This window comes from Ochotona princeps, chromosome 12 (assembly GCF_030435755.1).
Source record: "Ochotona princeps isolate mOchPri1 chromosome 12, mOchPri1.hap1, whole genome shotgun sequence".
Lineage (NCBI taxonomy): Eukaryota > Metazoa > Chordata > Mammalia > Lagomorpha > Ochotonidae > Ochotona > Ochotona princeps.
The window spans coordinates 62,173,304-62,200,075 of NC_080843.1; the positions used below are offsets into that span (position 1 = coordinate 62,173,304).

Here is a 26,772-nt window from a genome sequence, read left to right on the forward strand (position 1 = left end):
ACATTTATAGCTAATTCTATGAAGTATAAAGGTAGCCTTGTGGTTTTATTAGAAAATGGGCATTTTAAGGGAATATGCATTGACATGTGTAGTATTAAAATGGCATGATGCCTGGAGTTCACTCTAAAGTACTTATTTTAGAAAATAGAAACAAGTAAGGAGTAGGTGTAGCAAATATGGAAAGATCTTGGTAACTGAGATCGGGTGTTAGACTCAGGGGCTTGCCTGAGTCTGCATGGCCACTCTCCCACTCATTGGTGCGTGTAAAAATAAATGCAAAGAAAACTCTTACTAGAGACGACATCCCGGGTGCCACGTGCCTGCCATGTCCATGTTTACAGGGCACTGATTACAAGTTGTACTTTGCTTGACACACTAAACATGGAGACGTGGCTCCTGTTCCCTGGAGCCAGTTAGCTCAGTGGGGCCCCAGAAGGCAGCATCCTGCAGAAGGTCGTTCCAGGGCACGTACCCAACCAGCAGGCTCCATGGCTTAATATTCTGGGATCTGCTCTGGGCTGACACACCACAGAAGGCTGATAACCAATCCCTCCCCCTGACACACCACAGAAGGCTGATAACCAATCCCTCCCCCTGCCTTTTCCTCCCTCATGTAAGTCTGTTTACCCCATGTTTGGGGGCTCTCTCTTGGCTCCTGAGGCTCGTCCACTCATTCTGCCCACTGGCTACAGAATTACTCCCTATCTGAAAAATCTCCAGAATCTGCCCAAGTCATAGACAGATTTGAGGCCAGCAAGCTTTCTGCTGAGGGAAATTCTAGTCCAGAAGGTATAAGCACCAAGGGTGAAACACGTTTCACATCAAAAGAGAGAGCCATGTCATGGACTTTAGAGAGAAGTTACAACAACATTTTAATTTTCTCATTAAACACTTGAGGCCTGAGACATTACACTTTGCCTTCATACCCAAAACTTGAAAATAGACTGAGATTAGTAACTACTCTGTGAAGTTTATTTCCATATGCACTTCATTAACCCTGGAAAAATTTTGCTGTGCAACTGAATATTCTGATGAAAAGCCAGCTTTTTGTGGATGTGAAATGTTGTTATTTTCTTGATGTTTCCACTGATTAATGTAACTTTATTTTCCCCTGTGTTTGCTTGTTATTTGTAGTAGGAACTAATTAAAAGTAAGACATTGAATGTTCTATTCTATGTGTTTTTCTTTAATATTTAACAGTCAGAAGAGGAAGGATATTGAGCAGTAAACTGGGGTGGGTTTTCATTCGTGTTAGGCAAATACATTTACTGTTTTTAAAGTTTTGAGGCTGAAGACAGAAAAGTCTTGATCAGAAAAGATTCCTGTAAAATATGTGACTTTATCAGAAGACTGACTCAATGGCCTCCGTGTACCTGTCACCATTGACTGGATTGTGCCACAAAGCAACATGATGACGGCCTCCTCTTCTTACTTGCAGGCATGATTTTTGTTCCAACAATGGAGGAGCCTTCATCCTGGATCCCACCCGCAAGACAGGAAACAAGATTGAGAGCATCACGCAGCGCATGGCAGTCATAGAAGGAAAAAATAAGGTACGGTGGGTGACAGTGAGCACCGGGATGTTTATTGTGTATCTCCTCTGCCAGCAGCCAGTTAGTTCTAGGTCTGTGGGGAAAGAAGTGAGTGATACAGCCAGCTAAAGTTCAGGAAGGAGAAAGACAGTATTTGAAATCTGTCTCCACAGGGAGCAGCCTTGTCTTTTCCATTCTGCCTCCAATTTCATGATAGAATGCATACGCTGCAAGCAAAGAGACAGAGCTGTCCTCCTGCCCATCAGATGAGTCCCCTAGAAGTGCTTCTCACTCCTGACTACCAGTTTGACCAATTACTGTTCCATCCAGATCTCTGTGGGTGGCGCCCAGGGCTCATATAGCACCTCTCCAGGTGGTAATGTGTAATCAGAACTAAGAAATCTCAGCTATGTTGCAAGTAGGATCCCGCTAGACAGAGGCTAGGGCAACACTTCTGGGAAAACGCAGGTGTTCTCATTTCAGATGTGTTTCTTCCTCTGTATTTGCTGAGATAATGTGAAGATAATTCATCCAAGTTCCTTGTCCTAATCTGAGCCAGCAGGTGTGTGTGTGTGTGTGTGTGTGTGTGTGTGTGTGTGTGTGTGTGTTTCTCCCGCCACTCTTGAACCATTCATTTTCTGCTCTTGTCCCCGGTGAGCCGCAGCAATACTGGGAGCCAGTCCCTCCTCGGCTCTCAGATCTGGTGACTTTTTTTTCCCTGTGGGATCAGACTAGTCAGGCACAGGCTAGGGGTGCTGTAAGAAAGCTGCTGCAGTGTCGATTAACACACACCTGATTTGATTTGGAGTAGACACTGATGTCACAGATGCCACTCTCTGCCGGAGCTTGGCTGTGCTGATCTGTTGATTTAGCTGTAGTTCTTGCATTTGAAGATGGAGTAGGTGGCATAATTCTCTATGTAGGCTGTAACCATACCAGTAACTTCTGTTTTCCTCACAGAAAACTTCTCTGACACATGCTAATGTCAAACTCGTTCTTGGGTAGGCCAGTGTGGTTATGTTCTTTTAAAGATAAGAGACGCACAGTGGTGATAAGGTGATTACCCCGAAGCCACACAGCTTTTAAGTGTAAATGAGAAACAGATCAAGGTCTTAGTCCAAACGCCCCCTGTGCTCTCCTAGCTGGCTAAGTCAATACCAAAATTAAAGTGATAACAGTTGCTTTAATCAAAGATTTAGAAACAGTTTTTGTAACCATAACGAGAGGTATAAATGTTCACAGTTCTTTATCTCTCACACTAATGGGCAGTAGTTTAACACCTACCCCCGCCCTCCCGCGCCATAATGTAATAGCAATTGATGACAGCAGTTTAATGGAATACTTAGAGGAAAACTCTAGAAGCCAAAGATTTAATTTAGATGATGCCACATTTTTCTAACAAAAAGAAATTGCCTCCATTCATGCATAGTAGACAGCAAATGAGTTGCCACAGAATACTAGAAAAATGTCAGGATGCCATAATTGTGCTGATTTGTTTTTCTCCCTTCACAAACCATGTTACATGGATGCATTGCCAATTGCCAGATGTAAAGTAAAAATGTAGGAGTTAAATTTCAGGAGTAAAGCCTCATCCTGTTTGTTGATCTTCTTTACAACTATTTTCGATAGGAAATAATGTGGAAATGTGAAGGAACTGAGAAGAGTTGATTGTCTTGCAATTTTATAGATCATAAATGCACTTTTGCACACAGTTGGCACTAATCTCTCTCTCTAGGGTTCTGCCACTGTCTGTAAAACCACAAGTCTTTGCCTTTCTAAAACAGAAATGGAACTTACGATAGCTGCCTCATGTCACTTCCTATTAAAATATCACAAGAAAGGGCCCGGCGGCGTGGCCTAACAGCTAAAGTCCTCACCTTGAACGCCCCGGGATCCCATATGGGCGCCGGTTCTAATCCCGGCAGCTCCACTTCCCATCCAGCTCCCTGCTTGTGGCCTGGGAAAGCAGTGGAGGACGGCCCAATGCATTGGGACCCTGCACCCATGTGGGAGACCCGGAAAAGGTTCCAGGTTCCCGGCATCGGATTGGCGCAGCACCGGCCGTTGCGGCTCACTTGGGGAGTGAAACATCAGATGGAAGACCTTCCTCTCTGTCTCTCCTCCTCTCTGTATATCTGACTTTGTAATAAAAATAAATCTTTAAAAAAAATATATCGCAAGAAAGACCTTGCAAGGTGTGACCTTAGTACGGCAGATTTCTTATATAAATATAACCCAAATCCCCAATGAATTGTGATCATGTAGAATGAAGACTATTTGTCCAACAATTTTGTTGCAGCGAAAAAAATATTTAGTACTGTTTCTAATCAGCATTGAAATATGTAAGAGGTGCATAGACTGTAGGCAGTGGTATGACACGTCCCATTATGACCCATGAGACTTGCAGTAAATAATTCTGTGTCTTGAATTTAGGAGAACTTACTACTTTAACATCTACTAAATGTCTCCGTGTGTGTGTGTGTGTTTGTGTGTGTGTGAAGAATATATATATCTTTCATGTGATGGAAATTGAGCTCTTTCTAATTTATGTGCAGCGCCCTTATTTTCCCTACATTTTTAGAATGTCAGTGAAAGTCTGTGGTGGTCACTTTCTCCAGGCACATCATCTGCCTGTCCAGCCGTCCTGCCCTACCTGTCAGTGGGTGGTACTCACCCAGAGGAATCTGTTGGATTTCAGGGATTGCTTTCTTTTTTTCTTTTTAAGATTTTATTTTTAAATTTTTATTGGAAAGTTAGATATACAGAGAGGAGAAGAGACAGGGAGGAAACTGTTCTGTCCGATGATTCACTCCCCAAGCGGCTGCAATGGCCGGAGCTGCGCTGATCCGGAGCCAGAAGCCTCCTCTGGGTCTCCCACGGTCCCAAGACTTTGGGCCACAGGCAGGGAGCTGGATGGGAATCAGGGCAGCCAGGATTAGAGCCAGCTCCCATTATGGGATCCCAGAGCATTCAAGGCAAGGACTTTACCTACTCGGCTACCACATCAGGCCCAGGGACTTGCTTTTGATTTGTTTGTCTTATTTTGTTTTGTTTCTGCTTAACTTAAATAACTTTATGGAGGACAATAATATTTCACTTCCTTACTGGCTAGTCTTGACCCAGATTTAAGAAAAGTGAATCACTAATTGGAATTACCAAGAGCATACCTGAGGCCTGCCTACTGTCCAAATGGGGTTGCCAGGCTAGTAGGTCTGTAGCTAGAATGGGAAGCAGAAGGAGCCCTGTGTTAGAGAGAACACACGGGAAACAATGTGCCACAGCATGGAAACTGGAGAATTGGGACAATGTTGATGTTTTAACAACATTTCCATTGAAATTGTTTTGGAGAGGGCTGGGGTTGTGGCATGATTGGTGTGATTCCCCATCCCTTGTTGGGGCTGCAGTTGGAATCCCAGCCGCTCTGTTTCTGCTCAAGCTCCTTGCTAATGAGTCTGGATAGGAAGTGAAGCTGGTCCAGGTCCTGGGGTCTCTGTCACCTGTGTGGGAGACCCAGGTGAGGTTCCAGGCCTGAGGCTTCAGCCTCCCTGGCCCTGGCTGTCACCGTCATTTGGGAGATCTCCTTCTCCCCCTCTCTCCCGCCTCCAATCCAATCCCACAGCCCCCAATGTTCTCCCTTTCAAATAAATAAATCTTTGAAAGAAAAAAAAATCATTTTGAGGGCACTTTGGAAAGTGTGCGAGATAAAGCCATCACCCAGTATCAATGTCTTCAGATCCCACACACACCCCGACGTTTTCTGTTCCTCGTGTTCTACTTTCCCATTAGTTGGCTCAAATGTGCCACTCGATGTTAATTTTAGATTCTTCCATGACCTTTACACATTGATTTAGATTTCTCCTGAAACACTTCAAAGGAAACTACCTTAGAAACACTCCAAGATGAAAATTGTTGTTCCATATATAGGTTTGTTAAAGCTAGTTCTGGAAAGTGAGCTACATGACACATCACACACACCATTCATCCAATTCTGTGAGATTCCGATGACATTGTAGTGGCAGATTACTAATGCTGCGCAAAGGGGAAGGAAGGAAGGGACTTGAAGAAACTCCCAACCCGTAGTCCTTGACCGTGGTTTTCATCAGCATTACTGGATCACAAAACAGCCCAGAGGATGGACTTGAAGGGTCTGCTTCTACTCCTTGAATCCATAAGGTCCTACAGGTGATGTGGAAGTGCACCCCCAAAGTAGAGGTGCCCCCCAAAAGTGAAGGTAATAAAACTGAATAATAAAAAAATGAAGCTTTTAAAAGTACAGAATCCCACTGGTCTGGAAATCTCCCTGAAGGGCTGCTTACCCTGAGTCACTATAACAACCAAGTTGAATTTTGTACATGTTGTAAGTTGATGTGTTTGCAACAAAGCACTGGAAATTTTAAGTAAATGTAAAGAAATTGTTACTACTTATCTACTTGTTGGTGTGAGCCTTAACATTCAGATGTCATTTTTACTTAATTTATTTGAGAGAGAGAGAGAGACCAAGCTGCCATTCACTGGTTTAGTCACCAAATACCTGGAAGCTGAGAGCTCGGTCCAGGTCTCCCAAGTGAGAGACAGCAACCTGAACCATCCACCTGCCTTCCTGGGTGTCTGTCAGCTGGGACTCAAGCCCAGGCACTTTAACGTGGCATGGCGGTGCACCAAACCTCTGTCTCTGTAATTTTACTGTATCACTTTCTGGTTTCTTTCCCTGCCTCAGTTCTTTCACTTCTTTTCATTTAAGAGAAATGGTAGAACTAACAAAAAACAAATATGCTTGGCCATCTCTTGGTGTGCTTTATACCATACATGTCAAACACAGCTTTACCACACTTTGGCACTTTGTCTTTGAAAGTATTTATGTTGATGTTGAATATGAAATGCTCCATTTGTGAGAGTAGGGGTTAGAGAACCTTTTTTTCTGCCAAGAGCATGTGGACATTGACATCATTTGTGAACCACACAAAATGATCAACTTTAAAATTAGCCTGCTGTAAATGTATTGGCTTTTGAGTGCCACCTATGCTTGCCTGCCTTGGCAACCTTGCACAGTTCAGGGTCTGGATGTTCCTCATCCCTGTGTTACAGTATTTTCATTTTCCCTTTTTAAATCAATAGCGTTTGGATACGAGTGTTGAAGAGTCAATTTGTCCCTTAACTCAAGACTCACACATGACTACCACTGTGGTCATTATCTTGTAGTCCAGCCAAATGTCACTGCTACTCAGCTCATACTGGAACCCTGTACTCTGACCGTATAACTTATAAACTTTAATTGCAGAGTGTCTTTTTTTAAATAAAAGCATATTTTAGTTTTAATTTATAAATATGTCTCAGGAAGATAGATATATTTTTTTAATCACATTGCATGTAGGCTATGTTTAACCTAATTTTTAAAATTTTTCTTCAATGACAACTTTGTGAATCCACAGAACATTATTGGAAAAACAGCCTACTGTTCATGATAAATGCCCATATGTCTGTATCTAGTAGCATTTAGCTTTCATGACCCATCTCCACTGATTAAAGAGGATTTTCTCAAGGAAAACCTCAATTTGAAGAGTAGATAGAACTTTACCGATAGATCTGGAGTTTTCCAATTCAAGCTTTAGAGCGAGAAGCAGCTGAAGGCAGAGAGCAAGAACATTAAGCGCTGGAGTCAGTACTCTGGTCCTGGCATTTGTCTCCAAGTGACTCGTGTAACCTCCGTAAGCTTCAGTTGCTTTCTTGGCATGATAGGAAAATGCATTCATACCCTAGGATTCTAGCGAGTGTTAAAGAGTGCATGTAACATGCCTTGCATACTGTCTGGTGCACCACAGAGGTGACACAGAAGTATCCAGGACACTGCCATTAACATCATTTTCTATATCTGTTTTAACAGAAGACTTGAAGAGAGTTCTGAGACAGGCTTGACTGTGAGGAAAGTGTCTCTTCTGAAAAGTATCATTCAGACAAGTGAAATTAGACTTCAATGTGATACTATCTGGCACATCAAGTTTTCTCAATTCATTTCCCTTCTAGACACTTCAATATTATTCTGTGGTGATACTGAAATTCTGAACTATACAAACTTTGGTTGAAGACATGAAATGTCTAAATTTAGCATTCTTGGATGACCTACACAAGTCTCCAGTACAGCAAACGTGTACCTCTGAATTAACTTCTCGTAGACTTGAAACCCATTGAAGGCAACTTCATATTCTCAACGGAGAGATAAAAATCATTGCTGTCCTTAATTTCCAACATCCTTGTACCAAGAGAAATGGGTTTCCCTCTTATTGTTACTAAACAACAATAAATCTAAGGATCTCAGTCTACTTAGGCCCAGTAGGATATACACTTCAGAATTTATCTCTGTGAACAGGGCTTGAGCTGATAGGTGAGCCGAAAGGGGCTTCCCTTGAACTCCCCAGAAACTGCCAGAAAGCTAATGATTCCCACATCCCTATGACACCAGGAGATGATAGAGCCTTATTTTTTTTAAAAAAGATTTATTTATGTTCATTGAAAGAGTAGATCCAATTTATGGAGAGAAGGAGAGACAAAAAAAATCTTCCAACCGCTGGCTTACTCCCCAGATGGCCACAATGGCAGGAGCTGAACCCATCTGAAGCCAGGAGCTAAGAGCTTCTTCCAGGTCTTCCTCGCAGGTGCAGTCTTATTTGATGATCTCCACTGTTCCTGCACTTGCCACCTGCTGTCAGTCCCTTTCATCTTGCTGCTGACAAACCTGTAACCACTTTCGTTTTCTTCCATGACTCATAAATGCTAGGTCCAATCGTTAATAAGAGACAGCTCTTCAGAAATTTTTTTCCCACCTCTTATCAAGATTGATAATCAAAACAAAGATAGATATGTGCTGTGCGCCATACTCCTCTCTCCTGGTTGTTTGCCTTTGTAGGAGTGTGACTTTTCCAAAGAGAACACCATGTATCTGATTTCCAAGTAGGGAAATTCTCTCTCATCACCTCAGTGGTTGTAAAGAGTAGGGATTAGTACTTTCTCATCTTTCTTCCTTACAAACATCTGAGCAATTCCTTGAAAATCACTCAAGATAAGGGCTGTCAAAAAGTTCGTGGAAAAATGCAATTAAAAGGTAAGTTTCATCTGATTGCCAGAAAGCTGAAACTCATGTATAAAATTCTCATACTACACATTTTCTGTGAACTAGTCATGTCTACTGACTTGAAGGAAAAAAATGTCACACTTTGCAGACATTTTCTTGCCAATAATTTTAATTATGCAGCAAGAATTTATGAGTAGATATAATTAAACAAATCCTCCCAAATAAAGAGAAAGTATGGTATAATATTTACTCTACCATAGTGATGAGTGCAGAGAATTTGAAGCAATAAATGTGCTGAATAAAAAAAAGTAGAATATATTTTGTCTTCCTCATCTGAAGGCTGAAGACGGAGATGCTTAATTTATTAGGTGGGATAAGAGAACACAAATAAATTGCCTAGCACGTTATTCAGCAAGATGGAAAATGTTAGGAACCTTTGTAATGACCCAGATACTTGTTCAGTACGTGCACCACCTTGGAAAGTTCACAGTCACATTCCAGTGTGTACATGACTTTAGCCTGGGAGGCGCGTGATCGTTACAGCTCAGCTGGGACGCTGTGGTCTGGCAGCGTGCACACAACCTACACACTGTCCAACTGCACAGCCAGGTATCTGTGGTCCAGGAGAGAAGCTGCAGAGGTTTACAGGTCACTGGATTTGTTGTTTCCCTCTCCCCTTTGGTAGTTTCAGAGATGGAAAACTAGGATTTTCTCTTTTTCACCCTTACTGGAAGTTTGCTTTACTATTTCATGTAAAGATGACTTCAATTTAAGAACACTTAAGAAGCATGGTTTGTTTCATAACTCCACTTTTTTTCTTTAAAAGAGGATCTGGCATGTTTTTAAGCTGTCTAAATTTTTTGTTTCATTATTTCTTGGACTCCATGGTTTGAGAAATGCTTGGAAACTCATAGAAACCTGGCTACTAATGTTCTCATGGGGACTAAGTCACCAAATAAAATCTAATGATGTTAGTAGTATATATGTATTTATGTATATATGGTACATATATATAACTATATGTGGCTTTGTCTTGTTTTTCTAGATATGAACAAATACCACAGTTTTAATATCTAATTAATACGCAATATATACCTAATATAATACCTAAATCATTGCTACAATTAATACCTGATAACTAGGTCTTTATTTTCTAGGTTAGGAATTAACACGGGTGAGAAATATAGGAACTTGCGCGCGCACACACACACACACACACACACATCTTAGTGTACTATTTCAGTCTTTCCTTCGGGACCATTCCGAACTGCATGCCACTTTCTTTGAATACAGAGAAGCAACAGCTCTGCCAGACTGTCTCTTCTGCCCTTACTCCCTAGACATGGCCATGACAGAGCCTGGTGGCCCAGCTCACGGTGCCCCGGGGTCTCAGGTCGCCAAACAAAAGGGAAGGGAAGGCCTGGGCCTCACCTGTTCCTCTCATTGACAAGAAGCTGACCACCTCATGGGGTGGGACGTGCTGTCCCACACCTCGGCTTCGGGTCTGTGATTGTTAGGCCAGCAGCACAAGATAAGCCTGAAACCTCCTGCGAGTCGGATGTCACAGGCCCCGGTCTCCTGAGGACCTGGCTTCCTGTTACTTTCCCCGCTCTTGCTGGGGCTCAGCAAGCAGAGGACTGTTTGGTAACCGTCCTTATCCCCGACCCCTCACGCAGGCCATCCTATCTACTGAATGAATGGATTAGCTGAATCGTTACAAACTTCAGCCGGCACATGGGGTGCTCAAAGGTCCCTTGTCTTCTTGCTAGCTAAAGTTGCCTTTTCTTCCACAGATCGCCAGCACCTTGGTCGTGGCCGACTCTAGAATTTCTGGAATCTACAGTTGCGTGGCCTCCAATAAAGTCGGGACTGTGGAAAGAAACATGAGCTTTTATGTCACAGGTAAGCCACAGAGCCCATGGCCAGAGACCACCTGGTGGCCCCTGTGGTCTTGTTTTGCTCTGAGTACACATGCAGCTCCAATGATTTTTGTTTTGTTTTGTTTTCTGGCTGATTCCGTAGAATTGCCAAATGCTGAGTACCTTCATCCTTGCTCTCAGGAATATCATTCTAGAACATCATGGCTGCTCCTGAAGAGCCATTTCCCTGGATTCTCTTTTAGAGCTCTGTGGGAACATCTCCCTTCCCAGGCTCAGCTGGGAATGTGGGATCTGCATGTCCAGTATTTAACTACCTTTAGTGCCTCGTGGAGGTCTGGCACACAGGGGTTGTTCAGTAACCGATTATAATAATATTATCATCAAGTGAAGTCATAATAATTAAAACCAACTATAATAAAATGATGACTTTTTGTCCTTTCAACCAAGAAGCTCACAACTTAAGTTATTTAGTCTTTTAGGAGCAACAAATCTGTCCTATAGAAATCTGAAAGCATCTTGTTAACAACAATTACTGGGCCAGGTTTATAGCATTTAAGGAATTTTACTCTTCAATATGATGGTCTCTGCAAATTTGAAAACCTCTAAGATACACAAATGGCACTCTTCTGTCCCTCCATGGGTACAGGAAGGAAGTAAGGAACTCAAAGTCTAAAAACAATTGCCTGGCTCCATTCTCCCCCAATTTCTGAGGAAGCCTGGGCAGGCTGCCAACTCTCTGGAAACTTCCCACCATTGGGCAGGCTGAAGAAATTGCCTAGAAGGCTCTAGAAAGAAATGGGCAGGTCTGATTTGATGAGACATGCAGGGAATTGGATGACAGGAGAGGCTTCTGGCTATCGAGCCAAGTCCAGGGAAAACTGTGCATGGAGAAATCTTTGAGTAAATTTTTCCAGAATATCCGAACTGGAAGAACTAGAGAGGTTGTTGAGTGTGAAAGCACCTGCCTTTTTCCAAATAGAACTTGGAGAGGTGCACAGAGAAGCGGAAGAGAGAGCAACTTGGCATCCATACCCTCATTTAGAGAAAGATTCGACAGACATCACACAGATTGAACCTGTAATTAACCTCTGATGACTTGGACTAATTAAATACAACAGTTAGAACTGTCCTTCCTATGCGACTGGAAGCGGGATATTGTCCAAAGCCGTGATCAACACCCTCTTGATTTAGAATACAGAAGACTGAGTAAGTTCTCTTCCGAATTTGCATGAAATGTGCAAGAGTTGAATGAGCACTAAGAATGAAACAATGTGGTTCGGCTTGCTACCAAACACCGAAAGGGATGATGGTGAAGCCATCTTTCTGTGGGGAATGGGGAGATGCCCGTCTTTGTGCCCAGGACTGTTTGGATCTGTGTAGCATGATTTGTGGGCCACAGAAAATCCTCAGCTTAAAAATTAGCCTGCTACAGATTTCTTGGACTTCAGTGATTCCGCAGGCCTTTTGTGGACACAAGCCAGCTATGCCTGCATTTAGGAAGACATTTCTGTCAACAACAAAAAAGGAATGCTAAGTTACATATATCCTAGCATCAAAATGAAAGTGCAGAAGTATTGTGATGGACAAATTTATTCCCTGAAATCACCCATATATGATAGAGATATAAGCCATGTATATAATTTAAGAATATCTAGTAGCCACAGTTAAAAGATTTATTTGTTCTTTGTTTGAAAGACAGAATTATTGAGAGAGGAAAAGACAGAGAGCGCTCTTCCATCCGGTGGTTCACTCCCTAAACGGCTGCGACAGCCAAGGCTGAGCCAGGCTGTGTCTCCCCCATTGGTACAGGGGCCCATCGTCTTCCACTGCTTTCCCAAGCACATGAGCAGGGAGCTGGATCAGAACTGGAGCAACCAGGACTTAAACTCCAGCACTTATATGGGTTGCTGGAGTTACAGGTAGAGGCTTTACCCTTTATGCCGTAACCCTGGCCCCTAGACACATTATTTTTTAAGATTTATTTATTTTTATTGGAAAGGCAGATATACAGAGAGGAGAAGAGATAGAGAGAAAGATCTGTCCGATGATTCACTCCCCAAACAGCCACAACGGCTGGAGCTGAGCCAATCCGAAGCCAGGAGCCAGGAGCTTCTTCCAGGTTTCCCACATGGGTGCAGGGTCCCAATGCATTGGGCCATCTTCCACTGCTTTTCCAGGCCATAAGCAGGGAGCTAGATGGGAAGCAGGGCTGCCGGGATTAGAACCGGAGCCCATATGAGATCCTAGGCGTGCAAGGCGAGGACTCCAGCTGCTAGGCTACTGCACCAGGTCCGAGATATCGTTTTAATCTCTGTTATAATCAAAGGCTTAATGACTGTACTAAATAACAACCAGTAAAAAATAAAAATAGGCCATAGTCCCTCTGGAAAATAGACAAGGACTGCATCATTTTTCTCTGCATGGTCTTGCTGCTAGAATGGCTGTGGCTGATGATTTTGTGGTTACCCACTACATTCAACAGGCAGAAATTCTCTCCCACCTGTCATCCCATCAGATAATTTCTCATGTAGATTTCAAAATTTATATAGAAAGGAAGGATGATAATAGAATTGGAATATACTAGAAGATTACAATCCTTTTCCTCTAGAAAATCATGAGCTTTAATCTTTTTTCATGTTAATTCATCTGAGAAGCAGAGTGACAGCGACAGAGGGAGAGCCAAAAACACATCTGCCGTTGACTGATTTGATCCCTAAAGCGTTGCTGCAGCCACTGCTGGGCTCGGCTGAAGCCAGGAGCCCCATGCAGCTCAACAGTGACCCAGGCATTGGAGCCGTCATCTTCTCCCTCCCAGGATCAGAAGCAGAATAGCCAGGACTTACCTACACACTCCCCTATGGAGTACAAGCATCCCAAGTGCTCACTTAACTCATTGCGCCACAATGATCATCCTGAATGTTTTATGCGTTTATTTGAAAGGCAGAGTTACAGAGAGAGGGAGAGGCAGAGAGAAGAGAGAGAAATCTTCCTTCCAATGTTCACTTCCCAGGGGCCACAGTGGCCAGTGCTGGGCCAGGCCAAAGCCAAGAACCAGCAGCTTCATCCGGGCCTCTCCCATAGGTACCAGGACCCAAGCCCTTGGGCCATCCTCTGCTGCTTTCCCAGATAAATGAGTAGGGAGCTGGATTGCAAGTGGAGCAGCTGGGACTCAAACTGGCACCCCTATGGGAAGCTGGCGCTGTAAGCAGTGGCTTAACCCAGTGTACTCTACAGTGCTGTCCCCATGAGTTTCAGTCTTAAAATGGAATACAAGGTGAGCCAATGAAGTCCCCGTTACTTGAAATAACTTCCTCTGCATTCTCTCAGTCCTGAAAAGTTCTGGCTTGACTGGGGCTAGTAAATGCATTTGTTTGCATTCGTTATTTGCTTTTCCTTGTTTTCTCTTATTCAAGCGTTTGTCATGAGATGCATTCTCCCTGGAGATGAGACTAAAGATCCCTAAGGAATATTGCACCTTACTTGCCTATTTCTGGTGGGGGGAAAAAAGAATGTGTATTTGTTCAGTGTTTGTACATGAGTCACTTCAAGCAATCATTTGAAAGTGCCTAACTAAGGTTTTACTGTTCTGTATTTGGATGTTTTTGGTGCCTCATTTCAATCGCATTACCCCTTTAACATACTGTAAGGGCGGAGGGCAGGGTTGGCTTTGTGTTTAAGATGCTGGTGAAGATATCTGCATCCGTTATCAGCATGCTTGGCTTTGATGCCAGGCTCTGGCTTATGGTGCCAGCCGTCCCCGAAAGGCAGCAGCAGTGGCTTGAGTAGTTGGATCCATGCCACCCCACACACCTGATTGAGTTGCTGCCCTCCTCCTCCCACCCTTGCTCCCAGGGAAGTAACCCGCATTTGGGTTTGTGCGCTGTCTGTCTCTCTCTCTCTCTCTCTCTCTCTCTCTCTCTCTCTCTCAGGTACATTTTTACAACAAACATTTTGATGCACATTAATAATTCAGAGTTGCCTTCGAAGTTAATAAGAATTGGTTAACGATAGTCGTTAAAATTCCCAACTGCGGGCCCAGCGGCGTGTCCTAACAGCTAAAGTCTTCGCCTTGAATGCGCGCCAGGATCCCATATGGGCTCCAGTTCTAATCCCGGCTGCTCCACTTCCCATCCAGCTCCCTGCTTGTGGCCTGGGAAAGCAGTCAAGGACGGCCCAATGCATTGGGACACTGCACCCATGTGGGAGACCTGGAAGAAGATCCAGGTTCCCGGCTTTGGATTGGCTCAGCTCCAGCCGTTGTGGCTGTTTGGGGAGTGAATCATCGGACGGAAGATCTTCCTCTCTGTCTCTCCTCTTCTCTGTATATCTGACTTTGTAATAAAAATATATAAATCTTTAAAATTCCCAACTGCTTCAATTTTAAATGTTGGCATTCACCTGTACACAACATCCATTTGAACAAGTAAAACTTTCTAATAACAGCTCATTTCCTTCTCAGAGCAGTTATATTGTAATTTTTCAGTGGCAGGAAAGCCTCTTGTTTCCACCTGACAAATGAGAACTTGCATCCTTCTAAATTCCTAAGATAATCTCCGTCATGAACTTAATCCTCACATGTGATCCAGTGGCGTCAGTGTGCGCCCTGTGACGTGTACCTTTGTACCGGATTACTCATTCCCCTGACCCTGGATCGAGTGTCTTCTCTGTGACACCTCATCAGGTGCTGCAGATGTGCTGTGGGCCCGGTGGACAAGTGTGCGTTGGTGCCACTGAAGGCGGTGCTGCATCTGCAGCCGACACTGGCGTGTGGGGAGATTTTTGTTTGTTTTCTCTTTGCTGGTTCCAAGGTAGTTGTTAACTTGGGTCAGTTTTTGTACTCAGGCTTAAAAAAAAAAAACTAAACATGAATGAAGGAGAAACAGCTGAGAACACTTTACTTATCCTCTTCCATGGATCAAAAGAGAACTCTGCAGAGGCTCTCCTGAGGACTAGCTTGTGGCTTCCAATCACTGTCTGATAACAGAGACCCACTTGGCTCCAGTAACCTGGTCCCCCACATTAGAAACAGACTCAAAATGGATGGGGCTCTGGTCCTTTCCTGTGTGTGTGTGTGTGTGTGTGTGTGTGTGTGTGTGTGTGTGTGTGTGTTGCTTTGCTGGCACTCAGCATGACCATGGGTGTGTTAGCAATTACTGCGGGTCAAACAGGAACTGTTCGGCCTTATCTGCCTGGTTTCCCAATGTCACTAAATGCATTTTATTTTGAGATTCCTGGTGGTGCTTGGCAAAGATAAACAAAATCTTCCATCAGGAAACCTGTGAGCTATTTCCACAGGAAGTTTCAAATCACTAAAGTAAATAGAAACTCGCTACATGATCTCAATGGTGTTACCTGGGCTCTCTTGGATTCTGCCCACCAGGATGAGACCTCATAAATGGGAAAAGCTGTGGGCTTTTAAGAAATGGTTTGATTGCCACCAGCATACAGTACCTCTGCCCTCGCCTCTGTGTCAGGTTGATGTCTGATGGTTCACCCCAGGCTTGGAGAAGGTCCAGAGTGTTAAAAGATGCTGAACTACAGGATTCTTTCTGATACTTTATTGTTAGGTTAAAAATGACGATCGGCTGCTCTTGTATCCTTGGACACATTCTTTCATTTGCGTCAGAAAAGCACAAAACCCTCTCCAGATCTCCTCTCTTCAACCACTGACCCAGTCCATAAGCCACCGACAGCTCCCACTCCCAGGTTTCAAATGAATGTTTTGGCATTCCTTCAGACGTGACACTTTATAATAAAGCCAAAGCCCAGAAAAATCAGAAAAACAAGCAAAGTGAGATTTAGGAAAGAGTTGATATGATAGCTAATTTTGGACTATTGTCCCCTAAAGGTTTAAAGGTTTCTTTATAGCTTTGTGTGGAAAGGATGATAATAATAACAGCATACCATGGGGCTTTTCATCTTCAAAGGACTTTGTGAAATGTTGGCCCAAGCTCTGCTCAAATACAGAGCTACCACGAGCAGTGGCAGGGTTTTGAGAGCTGCTCAGTTTAGGGCCAGCAGCCAGTGAATTTTGTTTTTTTAATTGCTTCTGAGAAGCAGTCAGAATGACACCGCAGTTCTCTGGACCCTCCACGTCTGCCTGCCAAGGACTACCGGGATGTTGCGGGAAGCTGTTGAGAGAGGGAGACAATTAGCTAAGCATCAGCCCTGGAGGAAGGGCTTTTTATGGCACAGTCGCCTGCAGAAGACGCTCAGATGCTCCTGAGAGCACATTTGGCTTTGAAAATTCATTCTCTTTTCCCTGTCGCCTGCACTGTAGTGATTTTCCCAAGGTAGTTGACTTGTGCTCCGTGTGTCTGAGTGGAGCCATCCCCATAAAAAGTGTCCTGAGCAGGTACCTGGCTCCTCTGCAGCCACTGCAGCAACAAAGTCCGGGAAAATTAACCCAGGGCCACAGGAGAGAGCGGGACTGGGCAAGCGTAGGGCCACAGGGGGCCACTGAGACTTCCTGTTCTCACTTTGCTGTAAGCTGCCTTGCGTCAGTTTGACCATAGACAATTTGGGTTTTAATACAAATTAAATTTATGTGGCTTCGATCGTTTGTCCAGTTCAAATTTCTACTTACAGGTTGGAGTATTGGCAGTAAAGAAATGGGAAACAACATTATCATCCCAGGTTGGAAAAAACATCCTACTTTCAAGAGTGACTTGGGAGGGGGACAAAAAAGGGAAGGCAAGTGCTGTTGTAGCAGCCGCCCTGGTTTGCATTTCCTGCCTCACTTCTGATGGAAAGAAGGAGTTGCTGCCTACCTGCTGTGCCAGACCACTTCCTCTCAAAGGAAAGATAAGCTAGATAGATCTTTTTGGAGAGAGAGGAAGTGGCATGGGATGAGTGGGAGAAAAGAGAACTTCTATGGCTGGTTCATCCTCCACATGCCTGCCATGGCCCAGACTGTGCCAGGGCCAGGGTTGGGAGCTGTGAAGGCCAGGCAGGTCTCCCATGTAGGTGGTGGGAATTCCTAGGATCTGAGCTGTCACTCCTGACTCCCAGGGTCTGCACCGGCAGGGAGTATACATATAACATATACACATATATAAGGAGTATTTTTAAAGATTGATTTCTTTTTATTGGAAAGGCAGATACAACAGAGAAGGAAAGACAGAGAGATCTTCCGTTCGCTGGTTTACTCCCTAAAGTGGCCACAACAGCTGGAGCTGAGCCAGTGAGGAGCTTCTTCCGGGTCTCTCATGTGGGTGCAGATTCCCAAAACCTTGGGCTGCCCTCAACCGCTTTTCCAGACCACAAGCAGGGAGCTGGATGGGAAGTGGAATATATGGGACTAGAACTGGCACCCATATAGGATCTTGGCAGCACATACAAGGGAAGGATTTAACCACTAGGCTATTGTGTTGGACCCTCAGGATTCTTCTCTTTTTTCTTTTCTTTTTCTTTTTCTTTTTTTTTTTTTTTAAGGCAGGTTTACATGGAGAGAAGGAAAGATGCAAAGATCTTCCATCCCACTCCCCAGATATCCACAATGGCCAGAGCTTGGCCCCTCCATAACCAGGAACCTGAAGCCTTTTCTTGGTCTCCCATATGGGTACAGGGACCCAAAGGCTTATGCCTTTTTTTCTCAAGTGTGTCTAACAGGGAGCTGAATTGGAAGTAGAGCAGCTGGGACTTGAACCGGTACCCCAGTGGGATGCTGGCATTGCAGGCATCAGCTTTCCCCTCCGTGCCACATTGCCAAGCCCCTGGAACGATTCTTAAGGTGTCTTATTAGTCCAGAATGAGACTCACTGTTCTGTGAACTGAAGTTCTTTATTCTTCTGTTGCAGACGTGCCAAATGGGTTTCACATTCACTTGGAAAAAATGCCTACAGAAGGAGAGGACCTGAAGCTGTCTTGCACAGTCAACAAGTTCTTGTACAGAAACGTGACTTGGATTTTGCTGCGAACAGTTAACAACAGAACGATACGGCACAGTATTAGCAAGCAAAAAATGGCCGTCATGAAGGAGCACTCCGTTACCCTCAATCTCCTCATCAAGAACGTGTCCCTGGACGACTCAGGCACCTATGCCTGCAGAGCCAGGAACGCATACACGGGGGAAGAGACCCTGCAGAAGATAGAAGTTACAATCAGAGGTGAGCACTGCACCAAAAAGGCTGTTTTCTCTCGGATCTCCAAATTTAAAAGCACAAGGAATGATTGTACCAAACAAAGTAATGTAAACCATTAAAGGACTCATTGAAAAAGTCACAGTTGTCTCATATCAGCTTGATTTCTTATCACTGTTGGCTAACCTTCAGTCTCAGAGGAGATGCTCCTCCCAAAATGAGTTGGGAGAGGATAGGAGAGAGCCCACAGGTGTCCGCGTGGGCTCTGCCCCCCGGGGCCGACTTGGTGCACGTTTTGGATTTGGAGGATCCCTGCACTGCCTGCTCTGGGCGCCTTTTCATTTCGTTTGCTATTGCTGTCTTCTCGTGCCTGCCTGATCTGCAACAACCACGAACTGATTCTTTTCCCTTCCACTTTGATGCCAGCCTCTTTTCCCTGTTACATTTTGAAGCTGCACAAATTGAATAATTTAAGCCAATGCTGGTTTCTGCCAAAGATGGACATGAGTTCCTTTTTCCAGCTTGGGACGAGTACAGCTGAACTGGAGACTGTCGGACTGCTGCCTGGTTTGGTTTTGTACTGTTTCATCTGCTCTTGACTTGTAAATAGCACATGGATAGCAAGTGATAATGCTTATTTATTTGAAAATGCTTCCTCTTCTGACTTTTTTTTTTTTTTTTTAACTCTAAGCACATTCATCTGCAACTGGAGTTTCTAGAACGGGCCCCAGGAGTCTAAGATGTTGGTGTAATTCAGAGATCATGGAGCTGATTAGCATGTGAATTAGGAAAACCACCCAGATTGGCCCCTCCTCCCGCTCACTGCCAATTCTAGGTCATGACCCCTGTCTGTATCACTGTGCAGTGTTCTCATGGGGCCTTCCCTCGTCATGGCCTCAGTATGGACTGCGCAGATGTGACAGCACCCATTTGAAGTATTTGTATCCCCTTGCTATTCTTTTAAAGAGCTGTATCCTGTCAAACAATGGCATTCAAGATAGATTACAATCACCTTATCAAAGAAATAACCAGTTGTCATGGTCAAAGCTTCAATGCATTCTTCCAAATACCAGTTTTCAATCTGTCTACGCAGAGAAGTCCAGTTGCCTCACCTGCAAAGGCTAATAAACCTTTTTATTTTAAATGGAATGAAGAAATGGCAAACCACAGAAACAAAATTTAAAGTCGTTTTATAATTCACATTTAAATCAATAAAGGTCAGAATCTCTTAGTTGGAGCTTGCATTGGAGGAAAAGGTGACCTTTTCACTGATTTAATATGCATTGTTCTGTTGTTTTCACTTATGATTGATTGATTGTTATATGCAAATTGTGTGAACGATAGGATTTTAAAAAAAAAAGCTATGATGACCAAAATAGTCATGGCTAAGAAACCGCGTGGCTGGACAGCTCAATAGGAGGTGACACTACGACAACTTTGTGAGCTTGGGAACTCACCCGACTGTTTCCTCCTGTAAGTAACAGCCCCTGTCCCACGCTAAAATGGTCTTTCACGTGGGAATTGCTTTTGTCAAGTGTGAAAGAGTAAACAATAGCATTTCCCCAGAATGCCAGCTTTATGGAGCACCACATGCTCTGGAAACAATGAGGAACCTGGAAGTTGTCAGCCCAAAGGAAAGAATAATCAATTGTATCTTGAAATTTTACCTGTGGCTCCTCCATTTGGGGCCTTTGTTCATTCTAAGTCACCACTTTCCTCCCGGAAATCACTGCCTGAGGATTACCGAACTGGGGTGTCCATTTTTTTCCTCCAGCTAAAAAAGCAAGTGGGATGACTGACAGATCACTTGTGGAAAATAAAATAAAATAAAAGAAGAACAGTGAATTGGACTCCTTGGAACCTTCCATGGGCTTCCCTTGGTTGCCATTTCCGTAGGAGGAGAGACTGCCGCTGTTTTATAGAACATGGTGTCACGTACTTCTGAGAGATGATTTCAGAATCCCACGGAGTAATTAATTGGCCACAGGGTGATTCAGCCTTCTGGGGTGGAGAGGTTCTTTTTTAAAAAAGAAGTTATAGATTGGGGTTAGTTTTGTTTAAATTTTTCTTCACTATTCTCTTTGATGTTGGAGGTGAGGCAAGGAAAACCATTGGAAAAGTCTAGAAGAGCCACACATGGAGGCCAGGATGGACTCAGGGTATGAGGCTGGGGTATGAGGCTGGTCCCTCAGTCCCAATCTGATCCCAGTATAGAAGCTACAGTTTTGTGGGATCTGACAGAGCTCCGGGGCCAAAACATCGGAAAATGAAAGAACTCAGTGGGCCACTGTCTTTGGCTGCCTAATACAACCAGCACACGTGTTCTGTTTGTTCTCATTTCCTTAGTTTGCAGGGATCAGCTCCACTCTGCTAAAGTGTAGAAAGCAGGTTCCTACTTGCACCAAGTAAGTTAGGTTTCAGAGGATGAATTTAAAGTGCCTTTCTTATTTAAGATGTCAAAATAGATGGTGATGATGATGATTATAACAGATGAAGTAGGAATAGACAAAGTCAGATTTCCACCCGAAGCTGAGACCTGTGACGGGAGGACCTTTTTCAGAAAGTAGTGTGGAGGAAAAGCCACTGGGAGCCCGGCCCATGTGAAGCTTGTCTTTCCCTGGAGGTCTGTGTACGTTCTGTAGCCTTGTTTGCTGCTCCTGTTGTCTGAAGTCTCTGTAGTACAAAGAGGGCTTGTGGGAGTTCTTCATGACATTTCTGTTCGAATACAGTGTTCTCATCTCTATAAGCATTGTTCTTCTAATCCACCTGTCGGGGAAACCCAAATTTTGGCTGTATTGAGGATGTTATGGTGTGTAGCTGTGGAAATAATTTGGGTGTTGTGTGCCCTGTATTCAGACTTCCATTGTATAAAGTTTGTAAACTCTGGCAGATTATTTCATCATATTGAATGCATGGGAACTTGTCAATGTGCCAGAAGAAGCTGTTAAAAGTATAACTCATGAACTGAACTGGATCTGAGGTTTTCATGAGATATGTCAAATTTGGCTTGTGGCTTTAAGATACTAAACAGTATTATGGTAATGCTCATTATGATGTTGTCATGTGTTATTGATGTGTTGGGGGTTCCTTACTGTGTTAAAATGTCAGAACTGTATTGCTCAAACTTGTGCGAGTCATCATGAGTGGAAGGTTTGATTTAGGTTGCCTTTTCAGTTAGGGAAAGATGTTAGGTCACATGGAGCGCACACACGGGAGTGTTGTGATGGTTCTATCTAGGGGAGCAAGACAGAGTGGGAAAGACGATCTGAAACAGGTTAAGGGACCATTGGTTAGCATTCATTCCAAGCTATGGTTGAGAAAGCTTTGAAGAATCAGGATACTTCCTGTAACAGTCTTTTTCGTTCGTTTGTTTTGCCTTCTGGCTTCACTTGGTGTAAAATGAGAAAGCTAATGGTGAGCTACGGAATCAAAGCTTCTTGAAGAATTGTCTCCTGACTGAGAGTACATATGTCATGTTCTGCTTCTTCCTCGTAGTGTCAAAGTGCTATGATCATATTCTTTTTAATCTGGGATTTCTAAATGGCTTTAACCAATGCTAATCCTGACAGTTTACCTACAGGAATTAAAAGAGAGAGAGAGAGAAAGGTCTGGGGACTCAGCAGAATCCTACGGGGACAAGGAATGAGAGCCATTGCCATGTATCATCTTTTGTAGCATTATAATCCCTCCTAAGCTGCTTTCACAGCACTAGTAGACTGAGATGAGGAATCACACATGACCAGAAAAAGCTCAAACTGTAGAATTGAAGCCAGTGCCACACAATGCGTAAGTGATGCTGAAATTCTTTGATTTCTGTCCCCAGATTTGTAACAGGAGGGAAAAGGGAGGATTTGGGAGGATGGGACGAATGTTTAGACTGGTTTTTATTTTTATTTTCTTATCCATCGGAAGCTGGAGCCTCCAGTTTAGTTCCCGCCTAATTAGAATGTACACACATCAGCAGGACTGACGGCTGCTTTGTTCCTTCAGATACACTGTGCTCGCTGGGGTACTGCCGTTCCTATGTGGGATTTTCGTGTTGTAATGTATTGCCTCTTAATGTATTAAATTCATTTTGTTGTACTATATGGGTTAGCATTTTATTAAAATAAATTGTATTGTACCATATTTGTATGTTTTAAGAGAAAATAATATAAAACACAATATTTGTACTATTATATAGTGCAAAAACGACAGACCTGTGCCTCTGCCTCTTGAACTAATGCTTCGGTGACTTGCATTTGGGAAGGGAATGGAGGAAGGAAGTAATCAATAAAGTTTTCGAAGTTCAAGCAATTCTCTTGTGTGGTCTGCTGATTGAGGTTCCTGGCAATCGAGTAACACACAAGTGATGTCACAGAGACATCAATAAGAATACATATAAGATCAGTTTGCCCATCAATACGGCTGTCTGCATGTTAGGCAGATACTCATTGCAAGCCTCCCCACAAGATGCTATTCATGCTCTTACAACGGTGTACAGAATCCTTGGGTCTCAGAAAAGCTTTCCCTTGGGTGGGGGGGGAGGTAAAGAAATGACTTGGTCAAGCAAAAATCTTTAGCTTGAAGTCTAGTAACATAGAGTCTAGTCCTTGATTTCCCCACATGTTCTAGTCCATTTGAACCTGTTGTAACAGCTTGTTAAAGAGGAAGCAGTAGGTTGACCAGTGGAAAGTTAGGGACGAGAGCGCAAGTGAAAACCTAGGTGAGTCGTGACCTTTCTCTACTGATGGTGTAAATGGTGACACCTGCATGAACCAGACAAGCAGAAAACCGATGAGTAATCGCAGCCCCTCTCTTTTCCTCACCAGACCAGCAAGCGCCATCTCTCCTGCGAAACCTGAGTGACCACACAGTGGCCGTCAGCAGCTCAACCATGTGGGACTGCCATGCTAGCGGTGTCCCGGAGCCTCAGATAACCTGGTTTAAAAACAACCGCAAAATACAGCAAGAACCCGGTAAGACATTTTCCCCCTTGTATTTGTGCTTCCTCCTCTTCTTCATTCCCTCTTCCTCCCTAACTTTCCCAGCACCTCCTCCCGAGATTTCTAACAGCACCCGCTGATAGAGCCACAAAAACTGAGTGGTTCCTTCTTGTACTGCGAGACTTTAAAAGTTGATGAAAAATGGAATTGAAAGAGAAGTTCACTTGGGTGCAAAGAATTTGAAATCCACGCATGTTTTTTTCTCATGACGAACACTTGCCATGAACTTGTTGATGCTGTCTCCACCAACTTTGGTTGAAGAATATTTAGGTTTATTCTTGGGCAGACTGTGCTCCCAGCCCTAAAGAAACAGTCCTGCAGAGTCTGTTCAACTAATATGCTTTCCATAGCACGTTCCAAAAGAAATGAGAAAGCCGCTTCGAGTATGGTTCAGCTTACCTTGACAGCTGGGTGGGTGAGGGGGACATTTCTCGGCTAAGGGTATTAGCACTGAGCATTTATGAGGTTCATAGAAGGCGGCTTAGAACCTTTTAAATTCACTCTCATGCTTTCTTTTCAAAATAGTATTAATAAAACTACTTATAATTCTATGGTTAAATAAGAGTCAACTTAATCTCATTGACAGTTTTCATCAACGATTGTATTGGAAATAGAATGAGACCACTTATTTTCAGTTTTTCAGCAACTTAGTAACATGTAAATCCTCTGCTCGAAGTGAGGCCTCCATCTGCATTCCAATGCATGGAATGAGCTTGGGATGCAACTCTTAAGTATTAAGATAACTACAGATGTCTTGGAGAGGCCTCTGACACTCAGCACACGCAAAACCAATCATGTCACATCATTTTTCTCCGTCAAGTGGCACCTTCCCACACTGATACCATCCACATTATTGACTGTCCAGACGAGAGGATGAGGACCTCTTCAACTTCCTCATCTCATCCGTCACCAGGCTGAGCAGGTTGCACGGTTCAATAGTTTCTGTTTCTCAAATCCCTGTTTCCTCTGCCTCCCAGTTACCCCCTTGGTTGGGGAGTTCATTATCCATCCTCCAAACCTCTGTGGTCGTCCCAGAATTTGTCTCTCTGCTTCTCTTTTCTCTCTTCGTATCTGGTTTCCATAGCTGTACGAAATGCAGCTCTGAACAGGTCAGTTCCTGCTCCCAGACCCTCGCTGGCTCCTCATCACACAGTCTGATGAAATTCAAGTGCCCACAGGGAAGACCCTTGACCACTCAGTGCTCAGCCTCTGCTTCTTCACCAGGTCTTGGTGACCACGGTGTACCCTGTCTGCCTCCTCCCCTGCTGCTTTCCTTCTCCCTGCATCCTCTTGCTGGAGGACCATCCACTTGTCTAAGGCCCACCCGGCAGCTAGGACACGCATTGGGTGTCCTCGGTGAGGTCCCTTCCGTCTTCATGACTTATGAACCATTCTCGTCTCTGACTGACAGTGTTTTTCATAATTATCCATCCACCTGTGACTGTATTCTCCACGACTGTTTCTGCTGCTTTCTTCATTGACTGTTTCTGAAATAATTTTTTACATATTTAATTGACATCACCCTGTGTATATTTGGGGAACACACTGTGATGTTTTATTACATGTATACATTGTATAATGTCCGATCAAGTGAACTATCTCCTCATTTATCAGTTTTTTATGGTAAAACACTTTTAAAATCCTTTCTTCTAGCTTTGTCTTTCTTTCTCTTTTCTTTTTTTTAGAAAAAAAATCCACAATATTGTTTGTTTGTTTGTTTGTTTTCATCACAAATGGACATGTGTCTCAGCTCCAGAGGGCAGGCAGTGTATCTAACGTGTCATATTTAGATCTTGTTCTTTAGTCCTCAGAACCTAACATGTGGCATAACATAATATATGGCTATCGATAAAGGTTCGATGAATGCGTGAGCGAATTAGTGGTTTTCAGAGACTCTTATTCCCTCCTCAGTAAGTTCATATGGTAGCACAGGTGCCTGGATTTGGGGTGGGTGTTGAACTTACATCCTAGAATTGTGAAAGCTGAAGGGACCTTCAGAGTATCTGTAATCCATGAAGCAGAAGAGAAAGTGTCCGGAAGGTAAGGTGATGTGACCAATGTTGACACATTCGTGAAAAACACTGTGGGAAGCAGGGTGCTAAAGCCACTGCTGGGATTTGGGGGGGGCTGTTGCAAGATGGCGGCTGGCCCAGGGCCAGGAGGCGGAGTTGGTCTCCCCAGCAGGTAAACAGGAAGTCACAGGGATAGGCTGATGCCCTCCCTGCGATTATATCATTGCTACTGGCCTATTACGTAGCGCCAAGTGGACCCACGGGGAAAAGTGATTGGTGGAGAATGATATAAAAGTAGCCGATAAAAGCTGGAGGGACGGACGGATGATGACGAGAAACACTGGGACAACAGAGAAAGGGACGACAACAGAGAAAGACAGGGAGGAGAACGAGGGCTGGAATGAGAAGAATAGGGCAGGGGAAGACATATGGGGAAAGGAACGAGGGCCGGAGCAAGAGGAGAGGAAATTATTGACGGAGAAAGTCGGGATGAGGAGAAGGACGGGCAGGAAGAAGGGTGGCGGAGAGAGGGCTGGAGAAGCGGGGAGGAAAGCTAAGGCCAATGGGGAAAGGGGCAGTGGAGAGAAGGATTTAAACGCAGCCGCCTTTGGCAGTGAAGGGTCCGGTTGCGGTTCGGGATTTTCCCAGACCCTCAGAGTATGCCTCGTCATTTTAGTGTCGCTGCTGGGCGTGGGTGACAGAATCTGCGAATCAGTGAACAGCTTCTGAAAGCACACTTGCAGTACCTCCCCTCTGAATTAGCATCCTCAAAAGCCAAGAGGGTCTTAGATCAAAGAGACCCTGGGAAACTGGAGTTTTAATCCCCTTATCCCCCAAACTTACTTGAAAAGGCAGATTTACAAAGAGGAGGAGAGGCAGAGAGAAACATCTTCCGTCCACTGGTTCATTCCCCAAGTGGCCGCAATGGCCGGAGCTGAGCTGATCCGAAGCCATGAGCCTGGAGCTTCTTTCAGGTCTCCCCTGTGGCTGCAGGGTCCCAAGACCTTGGGCCGTCCTCGACTGCTTTCCCAGGCCACAAGCAAAGAGCTGGATGGGAAGTGAAGCAGCCAGGATATGAACCGGTGCCCATGTGAGATCCCAACATAGGCACGGTGAGGACTTTAGCCACTAAGCTACCGTGCAGGCCCCAGTTAAACAAAAAAGTTCATGAAATCATTGTGGGATGAGAGGATAGACAAAGCAAAGGAATGCATCC

General features: G+C 44.1%; 1 protein-coding gene across 1 annotated transcript in view; it reads left to right on the forward strand.

Annotated features, from left to right (window-relative positions):
- Positions 1 to 26,772, forward strand: part of FLT1 (fms related receptor tyrosine kinase 1) — a 172,720-nt gene that overhangs the window by 81,931 nt on the left and 64,017 nt on the right. The window contains exons 11-14 of the mRNA XM_058670920.1: positions 1,439 to 1,553; positions 10,392 to 10,500; positions 18,278 to 18,586; positions 23,371 to 23,517. Of these exons, the coding sequence (XP_058526903.1) occupies positions 1,439 to 1,553; positions 10,392 to 10,500; positions 18,278 to 18,586; positions 23,371 to 23,517 (680 nt within the window). The remainder of the gene's footprint in view (positions 1 to 1,438; positions 1,554 to 10,391; positions 10,501 to 18,277; positions 18,587 to 23,370; positions 23,518 to 26,772) is intronic.